General features: G+C 41.6%; 2 protein-coding genes across 3 annotated transcripts; both read right to left on the bottom strand.

Annotated features, from left to right (window-relative positions):
• Positions 1 to 302: 302 nt before the first annotated feature.
• LOC133970097 (V-set and immunoglobulin domain-containing protein 10-like 2) lies at positions 303 to 7,370 on the bottom strand. The gene is made up of 12 exons (XM_062406922.1): positions 7,295 to 7,370; positions 6,011 to 6,361; positions 5,335 to 5,610; positions 4,849 to 5,124; positions 3,836 to 4,123; positions 3,485 to 3,742; positions 3,106 to 3,396; positions 2,079 to 2,432; positions 1,275 to 1,397; positions 1,150 to 1,174; positions 934 to 1,034; positions 303 to 470 (listed from the first exon to the last, which is right to left on the bottom strand). The coding sequence occupies exons 1-12, from the start codon at positions 7,368 to 7,370 to the stop codon at positions 325 to 327; spliced, it is 2,565 nt and encodes an 854-aa protein (XP_062262906.1). The 3' UTR covers positions 303 to 324.
• Positions 7,371 to 9,552: 2,182 nt separating this feature from the next.
• On the bottom strand, positions 9,553 to 24,599 carry nectin1a (nectin cell adhesion molecule 1a). Of its 2 annotated transcripts, XM_062405488.1 has the most exons (10): positions 24,213 to 24,599; positions 15,329 to 15,441; positions 14,509 to 14,767; positions 13,544 to 13,661; positions 13,105 to 13,286; positions 12,903 to 13,020; positions 12,531 to 12,682; positions 12,240 to 12,372; positions 12,053 to 12,116; positions 9,556 to 10,876 (listed from the first exon to the last, which is right to left on the bottom strand). In XM_062405488.1, the coding sequence occupies exons 1-10, from the start codon at positions 24,268 to 24,270 to the stop codon at positions 10,562 to 10,564; spliced, it is 1,512 nt and encodes a 503-aa protein (XP_062261472.1). In that variant the 5' UTR covers positions 24,271 to 24,599; the 3' UTR covers positions 9,556 to 10,561. The 2 variants fall into 2 exon arrangements, with proteins under 2 accessions (XP_062261471.1, XP_062261472.1); XM_062405487.1 differs by having other exon boundaries at positions 9,553 to 10,876; positions 12,053 to 12,372.
• Positions 24,600 to 25,187: the final 588 nt, after the last annotated feature.

Below are 25,187 nucleotides of genomic sequence, written 5' to 3'. Positions count from 1 at the left end.
AATGTGCACAATGAGCATGACCAGTGACAAAGTATAGAATAATTTTAAGGATAGATATGTGAAGATCTCAAACTGTATTCATGTGAATATAAAAGCCCCAGTGTTAAATAAGGAAACAGCAGAAGTTGTTCACCTCATGCAGGACATTTCTGTTTGCTATGCGGTATATATATTTTTTAATGCAGAAATTAATTGATGCTTCAAATGATGGTGGGACCAATTGTTGTAGTTACAGATATGGTATTCTAGTGGAGATCAGATGGGTCTCAAACTAACCATCAACAAAAAAATAATTTCTCAACTGGGGGAGTATGTGATAAATGATTATGAGCCTGTGGCGTTGACGGTGATGGTGACGCTGACAGGTTCGTTATCGTCTCCGGGGGGAGGGCCTTGGCTCGCAGAGGGGGTGGCACTCATGGGCGAGGTGGTGAGGGGAGAAGACGCCCGGGGTAAAGCCATGGTTGGACCTTGAAGAGATGACAGGATGACTTGCATTACTCTGAAATAGTGGACAGCTAAAAGAATGGTTCTTTATTAAAGGTTGTGCGTAACAAAAGTACACTCCTTCCTTTGTTTGGCTGATCCAAGCTACTCTGGGTGTTATTTGCGAATCTTGCATCTCACTCCTTTAAAGCCATGACCACATTACCTGGTTATCTACCTACCCCAACAGTAATATTTCACTTTCAAAGTTTTGAAAAAAATATTGAAGTCCAAATCACATTGATTAATAGTCTTTAAATTATTACAAAGATGGAAAAGGTCTTGGGCCTTTTTTTTTGCATCTCTTGCAGTTGTAGGCCCATGAGCTGTAAATGGACAAGGGAAAAAGTATTTCTAAAGCCGACAAAAATTACTTGAATCTCTTTGTCCAAATGGGGGGGGGGGGGGGCATTTATATGAATGTGTGATGGATGGGGGTTAATCTACCTGGACTGGAAAATCCACCAATCTCCTCTATTCCTCCCTCCGACCCGCCAACAACGTCATCCTCTGGGAAGTTGATGTTTTCCCTCGACTGGCTGTGCTGCCTGTACACACAGAAACAAACACCTATTACGGCATATCTACACATAGTAAGCTGTCAACATCAGTACAATATGCTTAATATCCATACAGTACACAGACAGATACACAGTTACTCACAAGCCAAACAGCATATCATGAAGCCCTGTTGGAGAAGAAAAACACAGAAGATCAATGCCACATTCAGGGACAAATGCTTCATTATAGAAGCCATTAGGATGCGGGTGTCTGTGTGCAGGACTCACGAGGATTGTTGTTGCGGTTGCGGATTACGTACACGAGCAGCAGAGCCGTGAGGAGGGCTGCAAAGAGCATTCCGCCGATAGCTGCTCCGATCACAGCAGGGTACATGTTGGAGCGCGGCTCCGCTGCAACACATCACAGCTACACATTGCAAAACAGTACACCTCTGACATAACGCACAGTGTGTTTGATATATCACATTTCAGCTCCTTCAAGTGGTTCTCAACCCATGTCTGTTTGTCTTAAGGCACAAAATGTACTTAATTCACAATTGTTTGAAAATGTTACATCCGCTCAAGCTTTGAGTGACCCATGGTCAGTTCTATTCTCTATGGGTTTGACGCAGCCTCACTTGGCCTGGTTGATGGACTGGACTGTTTTCCTGCAGGGTTGAAAACCACTGACCTATCCCACCCTAAACCTGACTTACAAGCCTTTCTGCATCCGAAATAATCATTTGGCCTGAATTAATCAGATCCTTCTATACATGGTAAAATTTTCACAAAGCAATTACAGGAAGAAGCACACAGGGCCAGTTTGAGGAAAGTTAAGGAAGTAGGTAAAGGAGGGAGTGAAGAGGTCAAGTGTGATTGTGTTTAGTGTGCTTTTTTGTTTGTGTATGAGTCTTTCACCTACGTGGATAACACAAAGAGAAAACAAAAAAGGTTAGACTGTCATCAAAGTCAAAGTAACAGCAATCAGAGCATCATTGATGCTTAAATCATTGATTTGTAAAGGAATCCCCAACCACGGCACCTGTCTTTCCTCAGTTCACTACATTTCTTCACAATGTTTACGTACTATACCTGGAGTCTTTGGTGCCGAAGGGTGTCCAATGGTGCGATGGTTGACAGGTGTGACACGGAACTGGTAGGTGGTGGTGGGAGTAAGTCTTGGTACTGTGTGACTTCTGACATCGGGGTCCTGGATGAGGTTACGGTACCAGGCTGGTGGACCAATCCTATCCTCGGCTTCGTCTTTGGAGTCGTTGCTGCTGCCTCTCCTCCCGGGTTGCTCTGACACCCATCTGTGCTCCAGGACAAAACCCGTCCACCCTCCGGGTTCCTCGCTCTGCACCTGCCACTCCAGCTCCACCTCGGTACGCTGACGGCTGTTGTACATCGCATTGATAAGGGTTGCATTGGGTGGCATGGGGTGCCCTGAGGGAGAGCAAAAATGTAACCAAACAGAAATTCGCACTTCTGTATGGCCTGTCAGTTTGTGCATGTTGATATGGTCTGTCAAAATTTACATTAGATGGATGGCAGCAAACATCATTATTAGATGGACTTTGGTGTCCTCATTTTTATTATAGCACCACCATCAGGTCAAACATAAAAGTTTAAACCTTTGTGAGCTTTTATGGGTGTGAATACAGCTGGATTGTGACAGACAGTGCTCAGACTCCAACCTTCACTGTAAGCTCTGTATCTTTTTTGAGAAAATGCTTTTTGAAGTTTAAGCTAAAATTTAGATTAGAAGAGTGATTGATAATGTTTGTGCAGTATACAGTGGCGCTAATAGTAGCTGGTTAGCTTAGTTTACCATAAAGGCTGTACAGCCTTGCTCCTTGCAAACAAATCGACCTACCAGCACCTTTAAAGCTCATTCATTAGCATATTAAATATTATACACCAAAACTTGCCATTGGTACAATCAAGGTTTGTATGCCAGTGTTCCTCTTGTCTTATATGCTAAACTGAGCTAATCAATATGCGGTCTCAATCCTCTAATCTAACTTCCCAGAAGACAGCAGATAATGCATAAGTGCATTTCCCAGACTGTCAAACTTTGTGGTGAAGTGATTGATTGACAAATATAAGGATTTCTTACTCTTGACCACTAAAGTGACATTGATTTCAGTTCCTCCCACTGCGTTGGAGGTGGTGCATCTGTACTCGCCACTGTCTCCAGTCTCATCCGTGTCTCTCACAGTCAGATTGGCCCATGCAGATGTTCGCAGGAGATTGTACTTGGAGGTGTCCATGGTGTCCGCACCCTGATTGTTGAACCAGGTGATTTCACTGACCGGGAGATAGTTGGCTCTCAGGTTGCAGGTGAGCTGCACATCACTCCCCTCATACACAGACACAACCCTGCGCTGTGTCAGCAACACAGGAGCCTCTGCATGTGATGAATGAATATTAAATGAATCAATGATCAAGCCATGTCTCCAATTTGTTGTGAGGTGATATTCAAAATGTTTACTGACCCAGTGTGAGCCTGCAGGTCTTGGTTTGCCCCAGGAGAGGATGTTTAGCATGGCAGGTGTAGGGCTTCTCGCTGCGAGCGGTGCCATAGCGAAGGATCAGGATGTTGGAGTTTTCTTCTCCGCCTTTGCCTTGATCACCTGGGCCCTCCCACCACACCAAGGCCTTTGGGGCCCCTCCATCCCAGGAGCAGGACAGCATCAGATACTGCTTGTTGTTGGTCACATAGGCAAAACACACTGGCTCTGCAGGGGGAACATCTGATGGAGGAAAAGAGTTGAGAGTTGTCACAGGTTTGGTGATCAGGGAGCTTTAAAAAAAACTGCTTGTCACTTTTCCTCTGTGTTTCTTACATGAGCGCGTGCTGCACGCTATCGACTGCTTGAGAGCTGGGTGGGAACCCATGCATGAAAACAAGCTATTGTTGGAAGTCAGGCCTTCAGCTGGCAGCAAGAGGGCAGTGTTGGTCAGTGGATTTGGTTGCTGCCTCGTGTCTGCCTCCTCCTGTCCCAGTCGTTTCAGGTCTTCGCTCCAGTCGAGGGAGGCGGAGGGGAAACCACCGGGCCAGGAGCAGAGCAGTCTCAGCGAGGTGTGATTCAGAGCCGGCTGCACAGAACAGGAGGGGGAGCCATCGGGCGGGTCTGTGGAGATAAAGTGCAGCATGACAGGCTAGTGATGTGCAGAGCGGGGGTGCATCGGGGCAAAAGACAGGGCAAGTGGGGCTAAAGAAGTTAGGATATTTGGTACCGTATGAACCTCAGCTATAGAAGAGCAATGGGCTTTTCATTCCAGAACTTGTCTTTTCGGTTGCGAAAGATGCATATGAATAGGCAATGTACTCTGACTCTCTTGGGTGATGTTAAATCAGATACATCATCTGAGTAACTGACAGAACAGCAGAAACTCAGCAAAAATCAAACATTAGTGAAAAATGGCAAGCACCGGCTTTCTAGCCAACCAGCGCTTGCCATGGCTGTGACATCACAGCGTGGTACCTGACAGAGAATCCCGTCAACATCCCAGACAGCCCGATCAGGAGAATAGGTCTGCAGTACCTCCACACTCTGCTGCGCGTTTGTTGTGTAAGTGTACGAGTGTGTGTACATTTGCAAGATATTTGGGAGTGTTTGGAAAACTTGTGAGAACAGAGCTTGAAATAAGAGAATTGACAAAGGTGAATGTTTAAAACAGAAAAACAGAGGAAGCAAAGGAGGTTTCTAGTTAACAGGATAGGTGTCATTACTCTTTTACACTCCTTGGCATTTGCAGTACAGAGACAGAAGAACACAGGTTAGGACTGAGTAGAGAGATCAGCGGTGGAGTCAAAGTGTTGACAGCATGGACCAAGGTTAGATATCAGACTCACAGTAGACAGTCAGGCTGATGGTTTTTCTGGAGCGGGTGTTAAGGTACGTGTTCTGTGCCAAGCAGGCATAGTCGCCAGTGTGCATGCGGAGGATCTTGGTGATGGTTAACTGCGGCCCGGTGTAGACCTGGGAGTTGTTGTAGAACCAGACGTACTGACTGGCCGGGTTGGACTGGGCTTGACAGAGTAAAGCAACAGTCTCTCTCTCCAGGGCTGAGTATCCCCGCTCTGTCATACTGTATGGAGTCACGTCTATTTGAGGAATGTCTGGGCCAACTGAGAAGAAAAGATATTAGCACGACACATTAATGATGGACACGGACATGTAAGATACGGGTGTTTTTGGTCTTCACCTACTCCTAGAAAAATATATTTTGCTCAGTAGTCTATTTATATTACTTATGAACATGTGCTGTGTTTTTAAAAGCTTAGAATGCAACTATTTTGTGAAGTTGGCAAACCCCAAAGCATCCAAAGAAAACTCACAAATTGTGTCTAGCCATAGCCGGTTAGAGCTCTCGCTGTTGACGTTGTTGCTGGCCACACAGCGGAACCAGCCAGTGTGGTTTCGGTTGACATCGGTCACGTTGATCAAGCTGGTGTTCCCCTGTGCAAAGGTGGATATGTTGCCTGTGCGGGTTTCGTGTTGCCACACATACTGGATCGGTCCAGTTCCGTTTTCCAGATTGCAGCGCATCCACATGGTCGATCCTTCCACCGGAGACACATCACTCATCAGGAGGTAAGGCTTACTGACTGGAACTGAATTCCCGACAAAGACACACAACATGGAGGTGTGAGTAGATTACCATTAACCAGTAAATGTATTGGCAAATGTATTTGTATTGTGTATGTATTTAGCAGATCGCGTTAGATGTTACATTTTCTACTGTAGCCTGTTGGACTACAAGCTGACAGAGGAAGAAAGTTTTTTATCTGTCCAGGATGTTTACTCTTTTGATTCAAAGTTGTTTTGGTTTTATTACTTAAGGATGTAGTTGTTTGTAAAATCCAAAATGGCCGACAATAATTAGTTGAACTTTAGATTTGGAAACATGCAGATATTAATAAAAGATGGAATAACTAATTTATAGGGATATTGGGGTAGAAGAGTTGAGAACTTCCTAGCTACACCCCTACGTCTGAAGAAGTGAAGTCTTACCTCGGACAGTGAGGTGCACGTAGTGGTAGACTACTTTGGGGTCCGTTTCTATATCATAGAAGGCCTGGCAGGTGAACAGGCCGTGTGCAGCCACAGGCAGATTCTCGATGCTCACAGCTGCACTGTTTGAGATGACTGTCAACTGTCCCAGAGTCAGGGCCAGCTGCTGGATCCTGGTTCCTTTCCCCAAATCGTACACCACAGCTTGTATAGCTTCAGTGCCCGGCTTGGTGAAGCTCCATATGTACATGTCGGGTAAGGTGGTGCCGCACTCCAGGATCACCGCTTTTCCCACCACGCCATACACACTGATGTCCTGATACACCACCTCCCAGTTGGAATTGATTTGCACTGTTGGAGGAGGAAGAGGAGACACACAATCATGCAGCCAAATGTGTGTGTGTGTGATGGAAAAGGAGATGGTCGGGTCATGTGCCCTGTCAGTGTTCAATTACAGGGTTGATTACACAGCAAGTTACTCTGAAGGTTTAATAAGGGATTAGTCCAATTATTTTTTCCAGACATATTCAGTCTATAAACCATCTTTTGCTTTCATAGCTGTTATCTTTCTCTTTTAACATTTCACCAAGCGGTCAGCAGAAATAGGTTTGGGTGATATGATTTAAATAAATGTCACAATATTCAATATTTATGTAGGTAAGTATGACAAATTTACAGAATGGCTTAAAACAATAAATAATGACTTTGAGGGAAATGTCCCACTGTTGTTGATTACATCAGAAACAACTCATCACATGTCAAACAATCAATACCACAATTCTTTTCAGTGTTTAATTGTTGATGCTCAGAATTTTTGCATGTCCATAAAATTGACCATGCTGATAAAGCTGTCGGTTTGAGTCCAGCTATAGATATGTAGGTATCAGTGCATGTGTTGAAAAAGAAACAAGAAATGTGTTGTCCAGAAAGTGAAGAGACTTCGAAACAGTGTTGTCATTTTTGCCTCCAAGGAGACAATGTTTTTGTTACATTTTCTCCTCAGTATAAATAATGATAACAAACTTAAGTTATCTTTATCAAAAGTTTTAGTTTATTATCTATTTACTTACATGAAAAGAATATTGGAGGATGAATTGTTCTGAAACGAGTTTGAAATACCAAAACCTGCCTCCACTGTCCAGTGTCATACTGTAGGTTACTTCAAATCTTCAATTTGTTCAACAAAACGACAACATATTCCTCTGAAGCCAATCAAATCAGGTTATAAAACCAGTTAGTTGCTGCCTCTCTGCAAACTACAAATTAATCTTAAGACTGTAAAACACTTACCTTGAGTTGCACAGGTGACCAAGCTGACAGGTAGAAACAGAAAAGCCAGCCCTAGCAGTTGGGCCACCATGGTATCATGATCATCCTGAGTCTAACAACCTCTTCAATCCCAAAATGTAGAAGAGACGATCAAAAGTTTTCACCACAAAAAAGGTTCCCCTTAGATGGCCTAGGTCATATATTTCTGTCTCTGCACTGCAGGAGTTTGTTGGAGAATCCAGTTGCCGGCACTGACTTCATTAGACTGAGAGTAGGAAGGGACGGACGGTCACTAAACTGATTTGGGCTCAATTATTCACGTGTTGTTCCTTTCTCTCCGTCCCTCCATCCCTCTTTTTTTCTCCCGCAGGGTTAGAATAACACGGTCGTACTGAGCTCATCTATTTTACATGAGAGACTCATGAGTGGCCAGGTTAGTCTTTCGCTCACACTCAGGCAAACACTGGTGATATCCAGGATCTCAACATGAACATTCCTCCACACAGGACTTCAATTTGAGTTATTTTCATATGTGTGGTGGGGAATTTTGTTTTGTCATCCTTCTGATCTTGTTGAAGCTATTATGTGTGAAACTTAAAAACACTGATGAATCCCTCATGGAGATATAAAGCCAGCCATACAGTAGAAGCACACATTAAAAATAGGGATTAAAAAGATTTATATCTTCTTACTTTCTTTGCCCTTTGGTTGTTTCAGTACCATTTTAAGGACAAAAAAAAAAAAACTTTGAATGCTTCACATACTGTTTCAAACTCATTCTGGTGGTGAGGAGACTGCAAAGAAATTCTTTTGTGCAGCCAAAGCGAGATAAGAAGATATTTCCCTCTGCTTCTAGTCGTCTTGGGCGAGTTGTAAAATTACAAGCTCCAGATTTTAATTTCAGAGGTCATGTGGGGACCAGAGAGCAGAGTGAACTCTACTGATGAGATTAGGATTAAAATAGATTTAGAATTCTGGCATCTTGTAGCGATGCTCTGGGTTTCCTCAGAACATGCTGTGATCCCAGCCCCTTTTGCAGGCCGCAATTAAAAGACATAAAAAAAAAAAAACTGCAGTGTTCAGTTAATGAGATGCTGATCCTGCACTTGCACACAATCTCATCTCTGGAACGCACATTCTGTGTTTTTTAAAGACGAGGGGTAATTTTATGTTTGAGAAGCAGTTTCTCAAGGGAGAAAGAGAAGGAGGAGAGACCGTGTGAGTGGAACCGTGAGGGTGTAATGTGAGAGGTTCGTCATGAATGAATGAACAAAGGACGGAGATCAGTTTCCCTCGACTGGCAGAGATGACGACTGGGGGCCACAGTGCAAGAAGGTTTTAGCCTCTCCTCCATGTCCATACACAAACAAACAATCAATTGAAACTACATGGAGAACCTTGATCATTCAGTAGAGCACACATCTCCACTAACTGTCCCCCTTATGAAACCACATTTAACTTCATGAGAGCTTTTTCTCTTTAAAGCCTTTAATGGAGTCAAGGAGGATTTTGTTCCTCTCTAATTAGTGGTTTGTAAGTTGTAACCATCAGTTATATTTTACCTCCATATTCTAGTTAGTCCAAGAGTCAAACTTCCCTTGGCTTGTCTCCAGCAGTGATCAGCCGTCCTGTCGTCTCTGATTGTTTTTACAGTGAAGACTGTCAGCTGACACTTGATCCTGTTATTGTTGAGACAGAACTAAACAGAAGTAATTCGCTAAAGCTGTAAGGGTTAAGGCCAGTGATCGTACTTGTGTAGCGGGGGAAGGGGACATATCAATCAAACTGAAAATGGCCACTCGCCTATTTTACTTCAACCTCCAATGTTTTTATATACACTATGTGTGTCATTTTCTCATGAGGTTGTTCAATAGTTATCTGATCTGGTCTTTACGTGCACTTAAAAAGTGAACTGGTCCTACAATGTATCCCAGCACTGCAGAGAGGGAAGCTTATTATGTCAGGGGTGATGACTTCAGGTCTGTGCCAATAACCATTGTGTTATTAGCAAATGGTTTAAGCGATTTCCATTATTTGCCCAAGTGACTGCAAGAGTGAACAAGATTGTCAGAGCTGACCTGGGTTAATATACAGAGATAGTGTCACAGCTTAGATGATTTGTTAGAACATATAAGTCATATCAATAATCATACATTATTGAAAAAAAACATTTTCAGAAGAAATGCAATTGATTTAACTAATTACATCCAGTAATCCAGAATCACATTTTGATGGATTTTGTATCTTGCCATTTTTAAGTATCAAACATATAAGTATTTGATAAGAACAACGTACCCGGTATTTATTTTCAAAGTGTCCTACTTCCTACATGTGCTTGAGGTGGTTGACCAATCATAACAGAGGGGGTCAGTTGGCCAATCAGAGCAGACTGGGGCCTTAAAGAGACAGTAAACCAAGTGTTTCAGACAAAGGCTGAGAAGAGGAGCTGCAGCAATGGACAGTCTGATGTGTTTTCTGAACCTTAGAGCCCTCAACCCTTTCAAGTTACAGCCTAAATTCTCAGTCCAGTGTACACCACTGATACAAGTTCACATGATAACTTTTATTCATAGCAAATGCTAAAAAGTAACGGTTCATCCAACAGCCAGTGTCAATGAATACTAAATTCCACAGATACCACAAACAAAAACATTAACGTCATAGATCACAAAAATGTCTTCTGTAAATAAAAAATGTTGTTTTCTTTGCAAAGAAAAACATAAATCATACAAAATACAAGCACAGTAAAAGTACAACATGAGGACAGAAGGTACAACCAGAAGATCAGATCTGGGATTGTCAGAGTGCACAACACAGCTAGGATACAGAGAATGTTGACTTTAGAGATAGAGAATTAAACTATTATAGGTTTTTGTTATTTGTTGTTTTTTTTTAGTTTTTTTACAAAATGATACAAAGGAGGATAAAGTACAGAGTCAGTCACATCAAGAGTTAATCCCATACATTCTGTTTAAAGTTTTTTTTCATTCATAAATAATACATCCACGCAATATATTGCATAATCATTCCACAGAAAAATCAAATCCACTTTCTCTAACCTAAAACATGGTTCAACAATCTTCCCTTTTCAAAGATCAGATGCCACAATAAAAGACAGGACAAAAGAGAAAATGCTTCAAAACAAAAGCATCAATGTCTTTTTGAGTTCCAGAGCCGTCCACAAAGGTGCAGACAAGTGCAGAGACAGCTCCTGACAGTCCAGGGTTCAACGTACATCTCCAGCCTCCTCCTCCTTGGCAAGGCTTGTGACGGGGCGCCGGTTCAGACGTACTGCTCTTTAGGAAAAGTGTATGCCGCCACTCCCGGGGGAGGAGATGACAGGCCCGGGACTGGGGGGTATTTAAAGATGGCCATGGTGTGTGAGGGAGGAGAGAAGGTGTTTTTCGACGTGTCGGTGCTGCTGCTGCTAGTTGCGGTGGTTGGTAGTGAGGAGTGGTAGGGGTGTTGGGGCAGAAACGACAGTGGGGGGTTGATGGGAGGGGAGTAGGGCTCGGGGTAGTCCTCCTTGTTACATGCCAGTCTGTAGCTCACATAATCTGCTGTGTTAGGAAGCTCTTCATAAAACCTTCCTGAATGCTGTGGAGACATGAGAGTTGTACGTTAAAGCTGAAAATTAATACAAAACATTTACACATATAGCTGTTCACAGGCCTCCCTGCATCACCCTCAGTCGGCACAACATGCTGCAAAAATTATCACTGGTATAAGAAAACTGATTGTTGCCTCGCTGCATTCGCTTCTTGTTTGTTCTCGCTTTAATCCTAAAACATTATTGATGACTTTTATCGCTTTACACAACCAAGCATCTGTGAATATCAAGGATTTACTAACTCCTTATGAGCCTGCACGCCTTCTTAGATCAACTGATTGTCTTCTGGTAAATCCCAATTGGTGACTTAAGGATAAAGTACAGAGCCCCAAACTCTGAAATCCACTTCCCAGCTGAGATCAGAAATGTTACAGCTATTACTGATTTTAAATCCCTTATAAGAATGTTCTACTATTTCGTTTCTGGATGAATTTCATTATATTCTATTTACTTACTCATTGTTCGGTTGTTTATGTTTATTTATATGTTTATGCTTCTGAGCTTGTAGCAGTTTTACAGAGGGATGTTTCATCCCTTAGTGTGTTTTCTCATCATGCTCATGAGGATGTGCTCATCTGTGACACAATAAACTTTTCTGCCAAAGGTATTAAGGCTTTTTCACTGACCTACGGTTTGCTGTTTCTTTTTCAGGAAACACAGCAATTTGCCGACAAAGATAAAGAAGTAAAACTACATACAAGTAAACATAGTTGTATGAAGCAACGGTTTCTAAATAGTGCATTCGACACAATTAACACATTGACACATGATGCATTTTAATGAGGAAACTAGATATAACAGAAACTTCACACTGTGATATTATAGATGAGGACTGATGTAGAGTAGAGACTACTTGCAATTTGTGAAGTGATGCATTGTAATAGCTTCTTTTGTTTGTGACAAAACTTTTGAGAAGAGCTGAAGGGAGAGGGTGAAGTGTTTTCTGTAGCAGCTGCTTCATGTATTATTCAGCATCAGCTGACAATTAATCTACTATTACCAGCCAGCATTAATTCAATTGAAAACTACATTATTATAAGACCATTATAATTCACACTCAAATATAACAATAGGTAGTGTGGAACTGCTGTCACAAATTATACAAATCTGAGGGAAAATATTTTTCAGAGCTGTATATGAATTATAGATACAAGTCACTGTACCTGGATATCGTCTCCTGGTCTTTTCCTTATTGGCTGGGATGGTTTTCCTGACTGCGAATCATTTCTGATCAGGGAATCAAACAGAATAAAAGATGGATGATGAGGATGGTAGTAAAGGACACAAACCATAATGGGACAAAGAGCAGAGGAAACAAAGGGAAGAAAAGATAATGTGGTGTTTACATACGAGGAGTTGTCCTTTCTACTTCTGATTTTGAGCACCAGGACTGTGACAGTGATGCCCATGAGCACTCCGGCAGCCAGCAACAAGGCGATTACACTGATGACATCACCTGATGCTATCTGCGGTAGAGGCTTTTCTGCAGAGAAAGACACAATAATACAAATTCAAACATACATGGGAGCGCAAAGAAAAGTATAACACAAAGCAACAGCAGGATCAGATGCAATAATATTGTCAGCAATACTTGTTCACTTATCCTCAAAACAAATGACCCCAGAGCATAAGTGAACGTACCTATGACGCTGACCTCCACAGAGCCCGATCGTGTGCCGATGCTGTTGGTGGCGTCACACACGTATGTACCTTGCAGGTCGTATGTGACCGGCCCCTTAAAGCTGAGGACATTGTCACGGATCTCAGCACTGTTCGGTATGGAGCCATTATTCCTGCAGAACACAAAATATTACACCAAAGCAATCTGGAAACACATTGAGAAACAAATTCTTTACCTGCACACATCGTTAACAGCCTCAGACACCAACGTGGTGAAGGTAAGAAACATTGTGTTTGGCAGGTTTGTGCAGGTGAAACGTGTGACACGTCTCCATTTCCCTGTGTGTTCTTAAAGTAAGAAATAGCAAATGAGTTACACAGAGTTGTACTCACAATTTCCACTGATACAGAGAGACGGTTGGGTTGGCATCAGCTTGGCAGCTCAGCTGGACGTTCTCTCGGTTTAGATACCAGTTTCCATCAAACCCATCCACTGAAACATCTGGCTCATCTGGTAAACACACAAATGTAAAATTCATTTTGATTCAGAGACTGTGTAGTTATGAGGTTGTTGTTACGAATGATCGAGACTCACACTGGATATCGAGGGTGACACTGTCAGTATAGACTTCCTCGTTGTAGCTGGTGACACAGGTGAGCGTCTCCTTGTGTGTTTCTTTGCTTGGCACCAGAATGTAGTCACTCTGGACAGTGAATGTCCCGTCCGAGTTCCTGTACTCTCGAGTGGTCGCCTCTCCCGGCACCTTTGTCTCCCAACTGCACACCCACGAGGAACCAATCAAACACAGATGTAGATAGATATTGTAAATGTAAGTCAAGGGTTAAATAAAAGGCTAGGGTTTCCTTAATGGGCTAGTAGGAGAAGAAGAAGCAGAGGTTTTAAAATTCAATAAGACAAAAGCGTAGTAGTGGTAAAAAAACGTCTATGACAGTGTAGCTATGCTAACCATGATAAAGGGAGGGCTAAACACTCCTCACCTCTAAATCACACACACACACACACACACACACACCTAATGATACCCGCTGGTTTTCCATTGGCAGAGATGCAGGTGGCCACAGGTGTTTTCAGATTGGACGAACGAGCCACCAGCGTCGGGGTGGACAGACTCATCTGAGTTGTCGGGCGAACTGAGGGAATTAAAATGAACAGAGATGATCAGACACGAGAAGGAGTATTGATGTTTAATTTACAGCCCGTCCAGGGTGCGGACAGGTTAAAGCTTTCACTGCACTGGCTTGCCCAGTCCTTATTGCTGCTGCCTAGCAACAGACATGAAGTTGGACATGTCGAAAGAGTATGAATGTCTCCTGGTTTGTGTAACATTTGTTGTGCAGTTGAGTTTAAGCGTGATACTCATGCGTTGGTCGTGTCCTTGCTTGCTGGCACAATTACCCCATTATTATTGTAGCCTTTGTTGCTAGGAGATGGAAGGATGCATTTATAGACCACATTTAAAGGAGCCTTCGAAATGGCACAGTCTTGACACGCCACTGTGACGCAATCGGTCTTCAAATATAGGCTCTGAAAGATATGGCCCTGAATTGAGATACAGCTTTTGTGTTTTGTGTTGTTTCCTATTATGTATTTTAAAAGTCCATGAATTGCCAGACATTGAAAAGGAGCTTAGCCAATGAATCCTGTTGTATGTAGCAATAGTTCATATATTTAGATGTGTGGCAAATGACGATGTCTCAGCACAGCAGCCAGAGCCAAACCAGTTGTGTTTATTTCTTTAGGCTTTGTAGCTCAGGTTAGCTCAGTCCTTCTCCCTCAGTCTCTTCTCGTGTTTGTCTCTCAAGTTCCTGCTGCTGCCTTTTGAATCCAGAGAGAGCTAATTGGCCAACTACACTCAAATCTCCCTGGTTTACCTAGAGGTGCTTACTGAGGCACATCCACAATATGCTATACTAATCAACACAACAAATCCAAATAATCATCAACCTCTGCTCAGATTGTCACCCATGTGTGTCTTACCGTAGACTGTGAGGTTCACAGTGTTCTCTCTGTTCCCTGCGGGAAACGTGGTGTATTCGCAAATGTAGCTGGACTCGTCAGTGAGGCGGAGCGAGGAGAAGGTGATGGTGGTGTCTTCAAGGGTCGGAGTTCGTCGTCTCACTGCCGCATTTTTGAAGGTGACGCGGTCCCTGTAGGGCGGGGCCACGGACACGCCCAGGGAGGGGTTGGCGATTGCCACGTTCTGCTTGGTGCCATTCACCAGTTTCTGCCATGTTACCTAAGATGGACCCAAAGTAGGTTAAGGATGGGCTAAGACAAAATGTGACTTTATCCTAAAAAAAAAAAAATCAACCTTTACTCCTATTAAATTGATCGAAACAGGAGCTCACTAAGGCTTGAAATGTTGAGTAGAGACTAATTTTAGATTGAGGACTGTCTTAAAAAACAGCGAAAATGTGCATGTTAGAATCGAAAAGTATTTAAAACTTATTTATATTCATATGTTTTAGTCATAGGACCATTACAGGATCACTGTCACTTTCAGAACAAATTCCCGAAGCCTTTTTCACACAGTGACACAGTGAAACCACCATTAATAATCCAGTTTAATACGCAATGCAAAATCCGGTTTCTGATGCAAAAATATGGCTAAATTAAATGGATCACTGGATGTATAAGAACGTAGGTTCACCAGATAACTTAAGCTCAGATAAACACATGGACAGAGTTTATGCTGAAACATGGAATCTGTGCTCCGAGTGTCTATGGTATCATCGGATTTGGGAGTTTTTGTATTTAATGTAAAGTAATCCATATGTTAAAGAGGACAACTGAATACCTGTGAGATTTTGACAGGGGGGAAACTGTTGATGAACCGACAGCGGAGATCCACTTTCGACCCGACATACCCGGCCTTCCCATCATCCATCTCCACAGTCTGGGTTTTTATTCCTGAGGGAGAAACCTGAGTTTTAATGACCTAAAAACGTGCTCGCCTAAACCTGGCACGCATACAAATACGCATACACATACGTTGGCAGCATCAGACTGGCACGCTCTAAACTGTTCACAGTCAGCGCAGCACGTTGAGCCTATAAAGTGAGCTAAGCTGTCAAAGATGGTACATTTTAGCAGCGTGAGAGGTGAGCTGAGGTCAAAGGTCGTGGATTAGAGTGAGGTATAAATAAGCACGATTTGTTTGGTTACTGCTCCCACTGACTTACTGATCTCCTTCAACCAATCCAACGCAGAGCTACAACTGCTTCCTGAATGTACACGAGTCACGTGTGTGTCTGTCAGCTGAAGTAGGATCATATTCAATCTGACAGGTTCTCAATATCCCTCATTCAACATCAGTCAATGACAATCAAACATCTTTGCGTAAATCTCATCTTTTCATTAATATATTTTACAAACTTTAAAAAATAAAAAATGGTGGATTTATTGGTTTATCTCTTTGAAAACCCTTTACCTCTATAAAGAGGCAGCAGGCATCAGTTTAAAATAAGTGCTGATAAAGGGGAAACGCTCAAGGGACAGTTCAACGATTTCAAATTTTTATAAGACGTATAACTTTGCCTGAAAGTATTATCCCATAAGTATTAGTATAAAGGACACCCTAGGATTTGTTATGAAAATTAAACTTAATAAGGTTTCATTTCCTGCCACAAATTATTTCGGTTACTTCTCTCAAACATATAAGACCACAACCCAGATAACCAGAACATGAATACAGATTTTATGCTGCTAAATTATAAAGTGGGAATGTAACTCATATGTTGAAATATTGTGCTTGAAAAAACAACGGATTCGATAAATCCGAGTTCATCCTGCGGCCAAATAGTTCATCAATGTTATTGATGGAGTATTGATCAGTCCATTAGTGTTCTAGTCTCTGACATCAAAACTACAGCTGACCACTCTGACCAGATTGTTCACCATGAAGTAGGCTCAGCTTTGTTACAGCTTCCTCTAGAAATATGCACATATCTTCTTACATCTGGCTTTATATTAGCATTAGATTAAATTATTTAAAGTCAGGACAAAACAATATCTTACAATCTTCTTTACAAGACAGAGACAGAAGAGAAGTCTGCAAAAACAAACTTTGTTATGATAGAAAGAGCAAGAGTTCATCTAGTGACAGATCTGTAGACTGTGGGGGTGTGGAAAGGGTGTTAGCATTTAATGTAAGAAATTGCATCATCATACTGGATGACATTTAAAGAACTCTTCAACAATAACGGTCAAGCACAGGATGTCTCTGTACGAGAATAGAGAGGCAATCGGCCCTGAAATAAAGTGAAGAATCAAGGTCATATGCCTGTAGAGAGATGATTTGATCTTAATTTAAATTAACAAAAATTACCTCTACATAAAAATTAAGACTGTACATAAGGCTTATTAAGTTCAATGAAAGGTATAACTTCTTATACTTGTAGCTGTTTTAAAGTGTGGGTGAGAGTACAGTTTATATATTCAATTTAATTCAATTTGTATAGTGCCAAATCATAATATACATTATCTCAAGGCACTTTACATAGGAGGTCAAGTCCTTGAGAATCATAGAGAAAACCAACAGTTCCCACAATGACCAAGCACTTTGGTGATTGTGGAGAGAAAAAACTCCCTCATTGACTTGAAGAAACCTCTAGCAGGACCAGACTAGACCGGATGGGGTGAGCGGAGAAACCGTTGAGTGGAGGAGAGATGGGTGGAAAAGAGGGGAGAGAAGAGAGAGAGATATATGTAAATAAAATAAATACGTATATTTTATATACATATATATAAAATAGTATAGACAATACCGTATTCTTTGAAGCTAAAGTGTCACTGCACTTTTAAAACTGCACAAGGTCACTTAAGACCTGCACAATTTTAGAGAATGTTTTGACTATAACATTGGTTAAATTGTGGTACAAAATCAGTGTCTCATTTGAAATCACAAAAACATAAATATTGACTGATGAAAGACAGAATCTTGTGCTCTGTTTAAAGTTGATTTATGATACACTGATAGAGCATGGATTCACATTCGAAACAAACAGCATGTTACATTATAAGTACGTAACTTTTTACCTGCAAGCTGAAGATAAAAACACAAAAGCCTCAATTAGATGAAGATCATCAGAGATAGAGAATATTATTCCTACATTTGTTTGGTCTTGTTCATCAATATAAATCCTAGAAAAAATAATTCAATATGCAAATATTTGGTATATGCTGTGTTTGTGCCTGTTCTATAAATATAAACATACATGTATAAGCTTGGAAACACCTTTATCTTCCTCCACCTGCATTGCTGACATCCACGGATTTGATAGTTTTGCACTGGAGTGGGATTTTATAACCCATTGTGTGTTTGTGTGGGTCAATGGGAGGGGAGAAGGCCAGCAGTGGGAATAGATTACAGCATTTAGGATAATAAACCGCATCCGCATCAGAAACTCTGTGGTCCATATGATGGTGTACATGTACGCTGATCACGATTGCAAAATGTTGTAGCCGGAAATATTGTGGATTCAACCATTACAAATTTGTTTGTGCATTTTTAAGCTTCTGTTACAGACGACGAACCCTTGGTTTAATGTTATGTGAATGTTCTGTGATTAACTGAGGCTCAGTTTCATCAGCTTTTACCATCTCATTTTAAGGTCAAACACAATCTGAACTCCACTGACCTTATTATGGTAGATTGAAGACAGGACTTTGATTATGGATTACGAGCAAGTCAGTTTGTTATTTCAACCCTGTCTTCTAATGGAAGTTTTGATGGTTTAGGTGGTTTTGATTTGATCATTTTTCACATCATTAGTTTATTTTTGGGGGCCTCTCTGTAACCCAGGATGACAAAACCTAGAGTAAAGTCAGAAGAGGATTATACACCACATATGTTTATACTGGGTCAGTAGACTAAGGATGCCAGCTAGATAACGGAGGACAGGAGGTCATTCACTGACTTTCTTTAAGACAGATAAAGAAGACAAAACAATGGTTTGGTGAGATGAGCCAGGGTTTACGTACATTTGTCCAACAGAGAAGCTCCACATGAAAAGTAATTTACTGGAGTTTATAATACTCCTCAGATTTGATGGCAACACAACTTTTGACCCTCTGTTAACTTTCTGTACAGCTCATCAGCCTGGTTTCCCTGATGCATCCACCTCCAGTAATGAGAAAAAATACTTCAGCTTAAGACATAATTTGTCTCCATTAAAATATGTATTCTGTCCCCCTGAAATATTTCTTTCACAATGAGGAGATAAAATACGTTTCACTGAAATAAACCAATTTCTTTGGCTTTGTTCGGACCCGGTATTAACATACTTCTCAAATGATCCAATCAGAAGCAGACAGCTCTGAGTTCATCAGTTCACGTCTGGCATTAGCATGTGTCTCCTCATGTGTTTCGAGCGACCAGAGCCAGGAATGTGGCTGTTTATGTCCCACAACCCCTCTGGATGTAGTCTCAGTGATCGGATCTCCAATCTGTCAATAACTCTTAATTGTGTTCACACCTGAATCTACAGCTGTCCACATGTGTAGTGAAAACCAAATCTAAATGGGACTTTTCTCTAAAGAGCACCCATCAAAGTCACATACACAATACTCTGAAGCTACATCCGCACAAATACATTTTAAAATCCAAATGTATTGGTGCGGATGTGGTCCTAACACAGGACCGGAGTTTACACACTAAAACGGGCCAGCAGCGTTTCGAGAACATTACATTTTAGAGACACCAAAACTCCGGAGTAGTGTGGGGCAGGTGTCATTCAAGCAAAAGTGATGTGTTTGAAAACTAAAAGGTTTTAGTGTAGATGTAGCCCGAGAGTCGTCCCCCTACTGAGCTCTGTGGCTGAGCTGATTAGGGGCTTTAGGTGGAGGCAGAGCAAAAAGAGAGCCCACAGCTGACACACACACACACACACACACACACACACACACACACACACACACACGTTTATATCTCATTGCCCACCTTCCTCTTCTCTGCTGGGTCCATTCACATTCTTCTTTTGTTTAGACTATAGGAAATGAGCTCAGCAGTTGACAGGACAATAATACATAAACAGCAGCACACAGGCAAGAGACGATCATGGGAACGTAACAAAAACAATGGCAATATTGTTTGACACTTGAATGTTCAGCATGTAGGAACAGCAAGGGCTTCACAGCATGCTGTTGGGCTTTTTGTTTATATCCTGCAAAGGATATCCTCCATCTTTCTTCATTAAGTGAATCTATTTTCAGCCTTTTCTTGTCTCTCTGTGAGGGCAATGGAGAGACAGTGGCAGATGTTTCGTGTTATTATGAAAAAATGTGGGAGAAACACTTGTGCCAAATGTAAAATGTAATGTCATTCACGTACACTCTCTGATGGCTGTTTTACATTTCAGCTCACAACGAATAAAATGTAAGCTAGATGCAGCAATACAAATATACAAAAAATAAGACAGATATCACAATATACACCGAATTAGAATGAAACAGATTTGTTATAAAATCCTAAATAATATTTTTTGTCATATAAATTATTGAATCCGAGAGATAACCTAAAAGGCACATTAAACTATCCCTGTCCGTCTTATAATACCACTTTGTACCTCATTCTGAGATTGTGTGACATGATAGCATCCAGCGTGAGAGGATGAAGAAGCAGCACGACCCAGAGGAAAAGAAGTGATATCACTTCCTCCTCAAGATTGGTGAACGAGTGTAGCTGTAAATACTAAATTTTGCTATGTCAAATCAGCAAACACACATTTAAAAGAATCCAGAAGTCACTCAAAACCATAAACATTAGCCTGTAGGATTCACTGGATGAATCCTCTGGGGACCATGAATGTATGACTCAAATTGTACAGTCCAATCTAAAATGATACAGATTTTAAGAAGTGTAAGGGCTCTATTTAAACAATCTAAATTGTTTTTTTTTTGTTGTTGTTGTTTTTTAATTACTACACCAGACGCATAGTTCAAAGGTTGTCCTTAATTATATATGGTCTTTATGTAATAAACCATTCAGAATGCCATCACCAATTCCCTTTAAACCCCAGTTGGCTTTCACCTTGGTGGATTGCCAATATAAATGGGATTAGTGTGTGTACAATGCATTTGACCACACTCATGGGATTAGGTGCATTTGCTATTTAAACAACTGGGCACTGCACAGACAATGACAACTGCATTGTTCTGACACTTTACGGCTTGATGCATCACACTGATTTGTGCTGAGTTCAAGAAAAGCTTCCTCACACATTAAGGTTCATAAAAACTACATAACATCAGCAGCCATAAGGAGGAATAACATTCACCATTACTGTTAAAATGGTACATCCTAACAGATCATTCATGCATGCAGTGTGTGTCCAGATAAAAAATAAGAAGGTGACATCATTGTCTGCAGTGATGCTAAAAATCATCACATTACACTGCAATGCTTCATGGCCCATCGAACCACATGTACCTCCAGCCTCCCTCACCAGGCTACCAGACGGCTACAGATACAGAGAACCTCTGACCTCACGCTACAGACGAGAAAATGAAAAACCCAGGGAGAAAGAGTAGAGGACAGATTAACTGTTTAATCTTTAGGCCATCAAATCTGTGATTGATCTGGGATTAAACTGTGTATTTGTGTCTTTGGCCTTGTGACTTACAATGTAGGGAAACCTTAGGCAGAATGAAGATTGAGCGAAAAAACACACAATGGTCAAACTAAAGACTCATGTGTGATATGACTACTCTACCCCACTACCTGCAACTTTACTCTTCAAATATTTTTACATTTTACATGGTATCTCTCAACAGATTGCGTAGCATCACAGCAAACAACTTAACAAAAGATGAACTCTGACATTTGGATATCCACTTTACCAAATGATATGCACTGCTGCCCATTTTTTCCTGATTGAAATTGAGAACTCTTCTTCTCCCCTCGTTTTTTTTTTCGTCCCTAAAACGATTGTAATCTCTCATTGTTTATGACTGGTATCTGTGCAGACACACACACACGAGCATGCATGCATGTAGATGTGTGCATGTTTGCGTGGGTGTGTAATCTCTGTGACACTACAGGAACCCGGAGTGTGTGTTTGGCCGGTGTTCAGCGGGCAGCTCACAGGATTACGATGACTGCTACTGCTGCATCTGGGTTCTGGGACATGAAGGGAGAATATAAAAAATGGAGAGACATTAAGAACGAAGTGTGTGGAGGACGAGAGAAGAGGAGAAGGGGGAAATGGGGGTTCAAATGAGCCGACTATGGTGCAAAAAAGTGAATGACACAAAATGGAGGCGGGGTAGAAGGGCTGTGTGTTCCTGCTGGATTATTTCTGTGGTGCAGCGTCTGTGGGTTCCAGCTGTGGACAGTGGATTATGCTAAAATTCATGAGGATGTCTGTCTGTCTGCCTTGTCTGTGTCTTTCCGCAGAGAACTTTTCTATGCAGGGGAAAAAACATATTAGTGTCTCCCCGTGACAGCCCCCTCATCAATTTGCCAGCCTCGAGGAGACACTCTGAGTAGGAGCAGACAGACACGCTGCAGCCACAGTCAGCCGGCTGATGGGACTTGGCAGCGATCACGTAGTTACACTCTTGCTGCTCCCTGTGCCGCTCTAATCCACTGGTCTGTCCTTCAACATGACAATCCTACACACATGGTGCGACCTCACACTCGCTAATAACACATACACACATGTGTTGCACGCCAGCAAATTACTGCTCAACTGGCCAACTGGGGATGAGGGGGTTACCACAGACTGAATGAAAAAAGCAATCACAGCAGATGCAGCAGCTGAACACTTCCGTATGCTGCCACAATCGCTTTTGACATGAAGTAGCTTGTGTACTACCCCTGCCCCACCCCCCTTGTAATACACAGCTACAATTCTGATGCCAGCTGCATGTTTGGCCCCCAGCTTAGTGTGATTACACCAATGCACCTGTTACTATGAGGCAAGAGTAAGACACACAGAACTCTGGAAGATGTGCCGAGGCCATCTGCAGGAGCAGCCACAGACGAGGTTGTTCATAGTAGAGTTTGGACCGACTGAAAAATACAAACCAGTCCGTTGAAGCTGTCTAATTTGCATGATCAAGAATAAAGTTGTTTAGTTTCAGAGAGTAAATCATTAAGATTCGCAGATGAAAACGATTAAAACTGACACTAACATACTCTGCATCAAATACAACATCAAACATTAGTGAAAACAAGAAAATCCCTGAAGCTACAGAATAAATCATATGAAGAATAAACTTCATTTTGAAAACTTATAATAACGCTTTTATAAGTTGTTACAAATCCCTTTAGTGGTAGTTTTATTAAACCATTTACTGCTGATGAACAGCATTTTGCTTGCTACCTAGTGGTTGCCTGCAGTATGGATCATAAATCAAGTCTCCTCCATGCTAGTGTTATGGACAGGGACCAGAGTAAGAAGTAAAATAAATACAAATATTTGTTTAAGGTTGTTCTTATCACATTGATGTTTGTTCAAATGTAGCTTTTTCTGATAAATTTGGTTTTAATAAGTCATAAAAACCAGGTTAAATGTCATGATTGACAGCTAAGACTTACAGTGATTGGATGAACGCGTGTATTGACAAGACCTCGTTACCACGACTCATCACCTAACAGCTACAGCACAGACTCTGGATCCAAATGTGCAAGATGGCGGCATTCATATCTAGCTTAAAAAATATGAATAATGGAAGAAGATGGAAACCCCTTTTTCCACATTCAGATAAGATTATCATGCAAAAGGATTTTTCACAAGCAGGTGTTATACTTATTTAAATTTAAAATGGTTTATAAATAAAACATAAATCAATCATTACCTCTGCCAAGGAGGTTAAGTTCTCAACCCTTATCCGTTTGTGTTTGTTTGTTCATTTCTGAGCAAGATTATACAAAAACAACAGAACAGAATTTCGTGAAATTGTGAAAGAATGCTTTATAGCTCAGGAAGAACCTATTAAATATTGATGATTGATGTGTACTAGTATCTGGAGGTAGATTCAGGAGAATTTAAGGAACGGTTTTCTATAAGTGTGTGAAATCTGGTCCTGCTTGATTGAATATAAGGGGACTTTTAGACCTTGGCAGAGGAATGCACTCTACTGAGTTCAGCTGTGTGGTTTAACGTATAGTAAAGTATAAAGTGGTGACCTTTTTATTTATATTTTACCACATAATGAAGATAATGAAGATATATATATTGTGAAGATGAAGATAATAGAAGTTAATAGACTCATTAATGTTTGATTCATTAAACATGCATATACTACACATTACTAATCTAAAATAGATCAAATATTTTATGAATTTCTAATCATTCATGTAATATAATCATTAAGTCGATTACCTGAATCTAAAAGTGTCAATGTTTCAGATACAGGATGGTTGTGAACATAGGAATTAAAAAGGTGATCAGGCCTTCACAATGATTAATACTTTGAATTGAATTTACCTCCTAATGTAAGAAATGTTTACTGAACAGTGAATATACAACATGCTGGAGCTGATCCTGATTCTGAATTGTTCTTTGGCACAGTTTTACTTTCAGTCTCTGCCCTGTGTCTGATCCAGGTCTGATCTCCTCGTGAGTGACCGGTAGCTATAGATTAGAAACAGATAAATCAACCATGTCCTGCTCCTGACATCCCCAGACCCATCTTCGACCCACCAGGCGCTAAGAAGAGAAGCAGTGCAGCCATACCTGGAACAACACAGGTTGTTATCAGGAATATCCACAGTCCAGTGTTTTCCATGCCCATGCCACCAGTGCCAGCTTCTCTGTGTGGTTCGATTCCCAGCGTGCACTTGTTTTTCTACCTCCTGCCTCCCGGACTGAGTGCAGGTTGCAGTTTCAGCTTCAGCACCGTGAGTCCGCCTCCCCTCAGCGCACCAAAAAGCCAAACAAGCTCCTGCTGACTCCGGATCCGCAAACTGCACAAAAAAAACAAATGTTTCTCAAACTTATCTCCGAGCCTGTTTGTGCGCGTGTGTCACTTTTTCTTTCTCCCGCTTTATGTCCGACTCCCCGCCGACTGGTGACGGGGCTGCTGCAGCAGTGTCCGGCTGAGGCTTGGCGGGGATAAAGCCGCTTAACGCGTGGGCAGATTATTTCAGAGAGAGCCTACCCCCCCAGTTCAGTCCACTGTCAGCCCTGTCAGTGTGTGAGGGCTCAGCTGGATGGTGTGCACATTTACAGAAAAACAAAAAGGCGCAGTCAACATGTTTTAAACGAGCAGACTCAATTAGGACTGCAGACAGGGCCGTACTCTACATAAAGGAATCGGATCCCGTTGACCAGTGAAGGCCCCCTGTGCTGATCCATCATCCATTGACAAAACTGAGATTTGATCCCTGAGTGGATCCGGGTATGAATTAACTAAACTAGAATGGCACTCAGTCGAGAGCAAAGCTCCACCACGGACCAACAGTCCAACCATATTTAAATTCACTAGATTTTAGATTCACACTTTATTCAGATCTGCAACCTATTGCACACATTCAATAATATCAGCTCAATAAATGTGCCAGATTCTTTCATCAAGATCATATATTTCCCCCCTGTGTAATCAGTAAACGATATTTAGGATCCACACCAATTTTTTATTTGGTCTTCAAACAAAAAACTAATGCAGATGAAAACATAGCCGCCTCGTCGGGGGAGACTAAGGCCCAACAG

The sequence above is a fragment of the Platichthys flesus genome, chromosome 15 (assembly GCF_949316205.1).
Source record: "Platichthys flesus chromosome 15, fPlaFle2.1, whole genome shotgun sequence".
NCBI lineage: Eukaryota > Metazoa > Chordata > Actinopteri > Pleuronectiformes > Pleuronectidae > Platichthys > Platichthys flesus.
The sequence above is the reverse complement of the archived record's forward strand: the minus strand, read 5'-3'. Positions and strand labels throughout refer to the sequence as shown.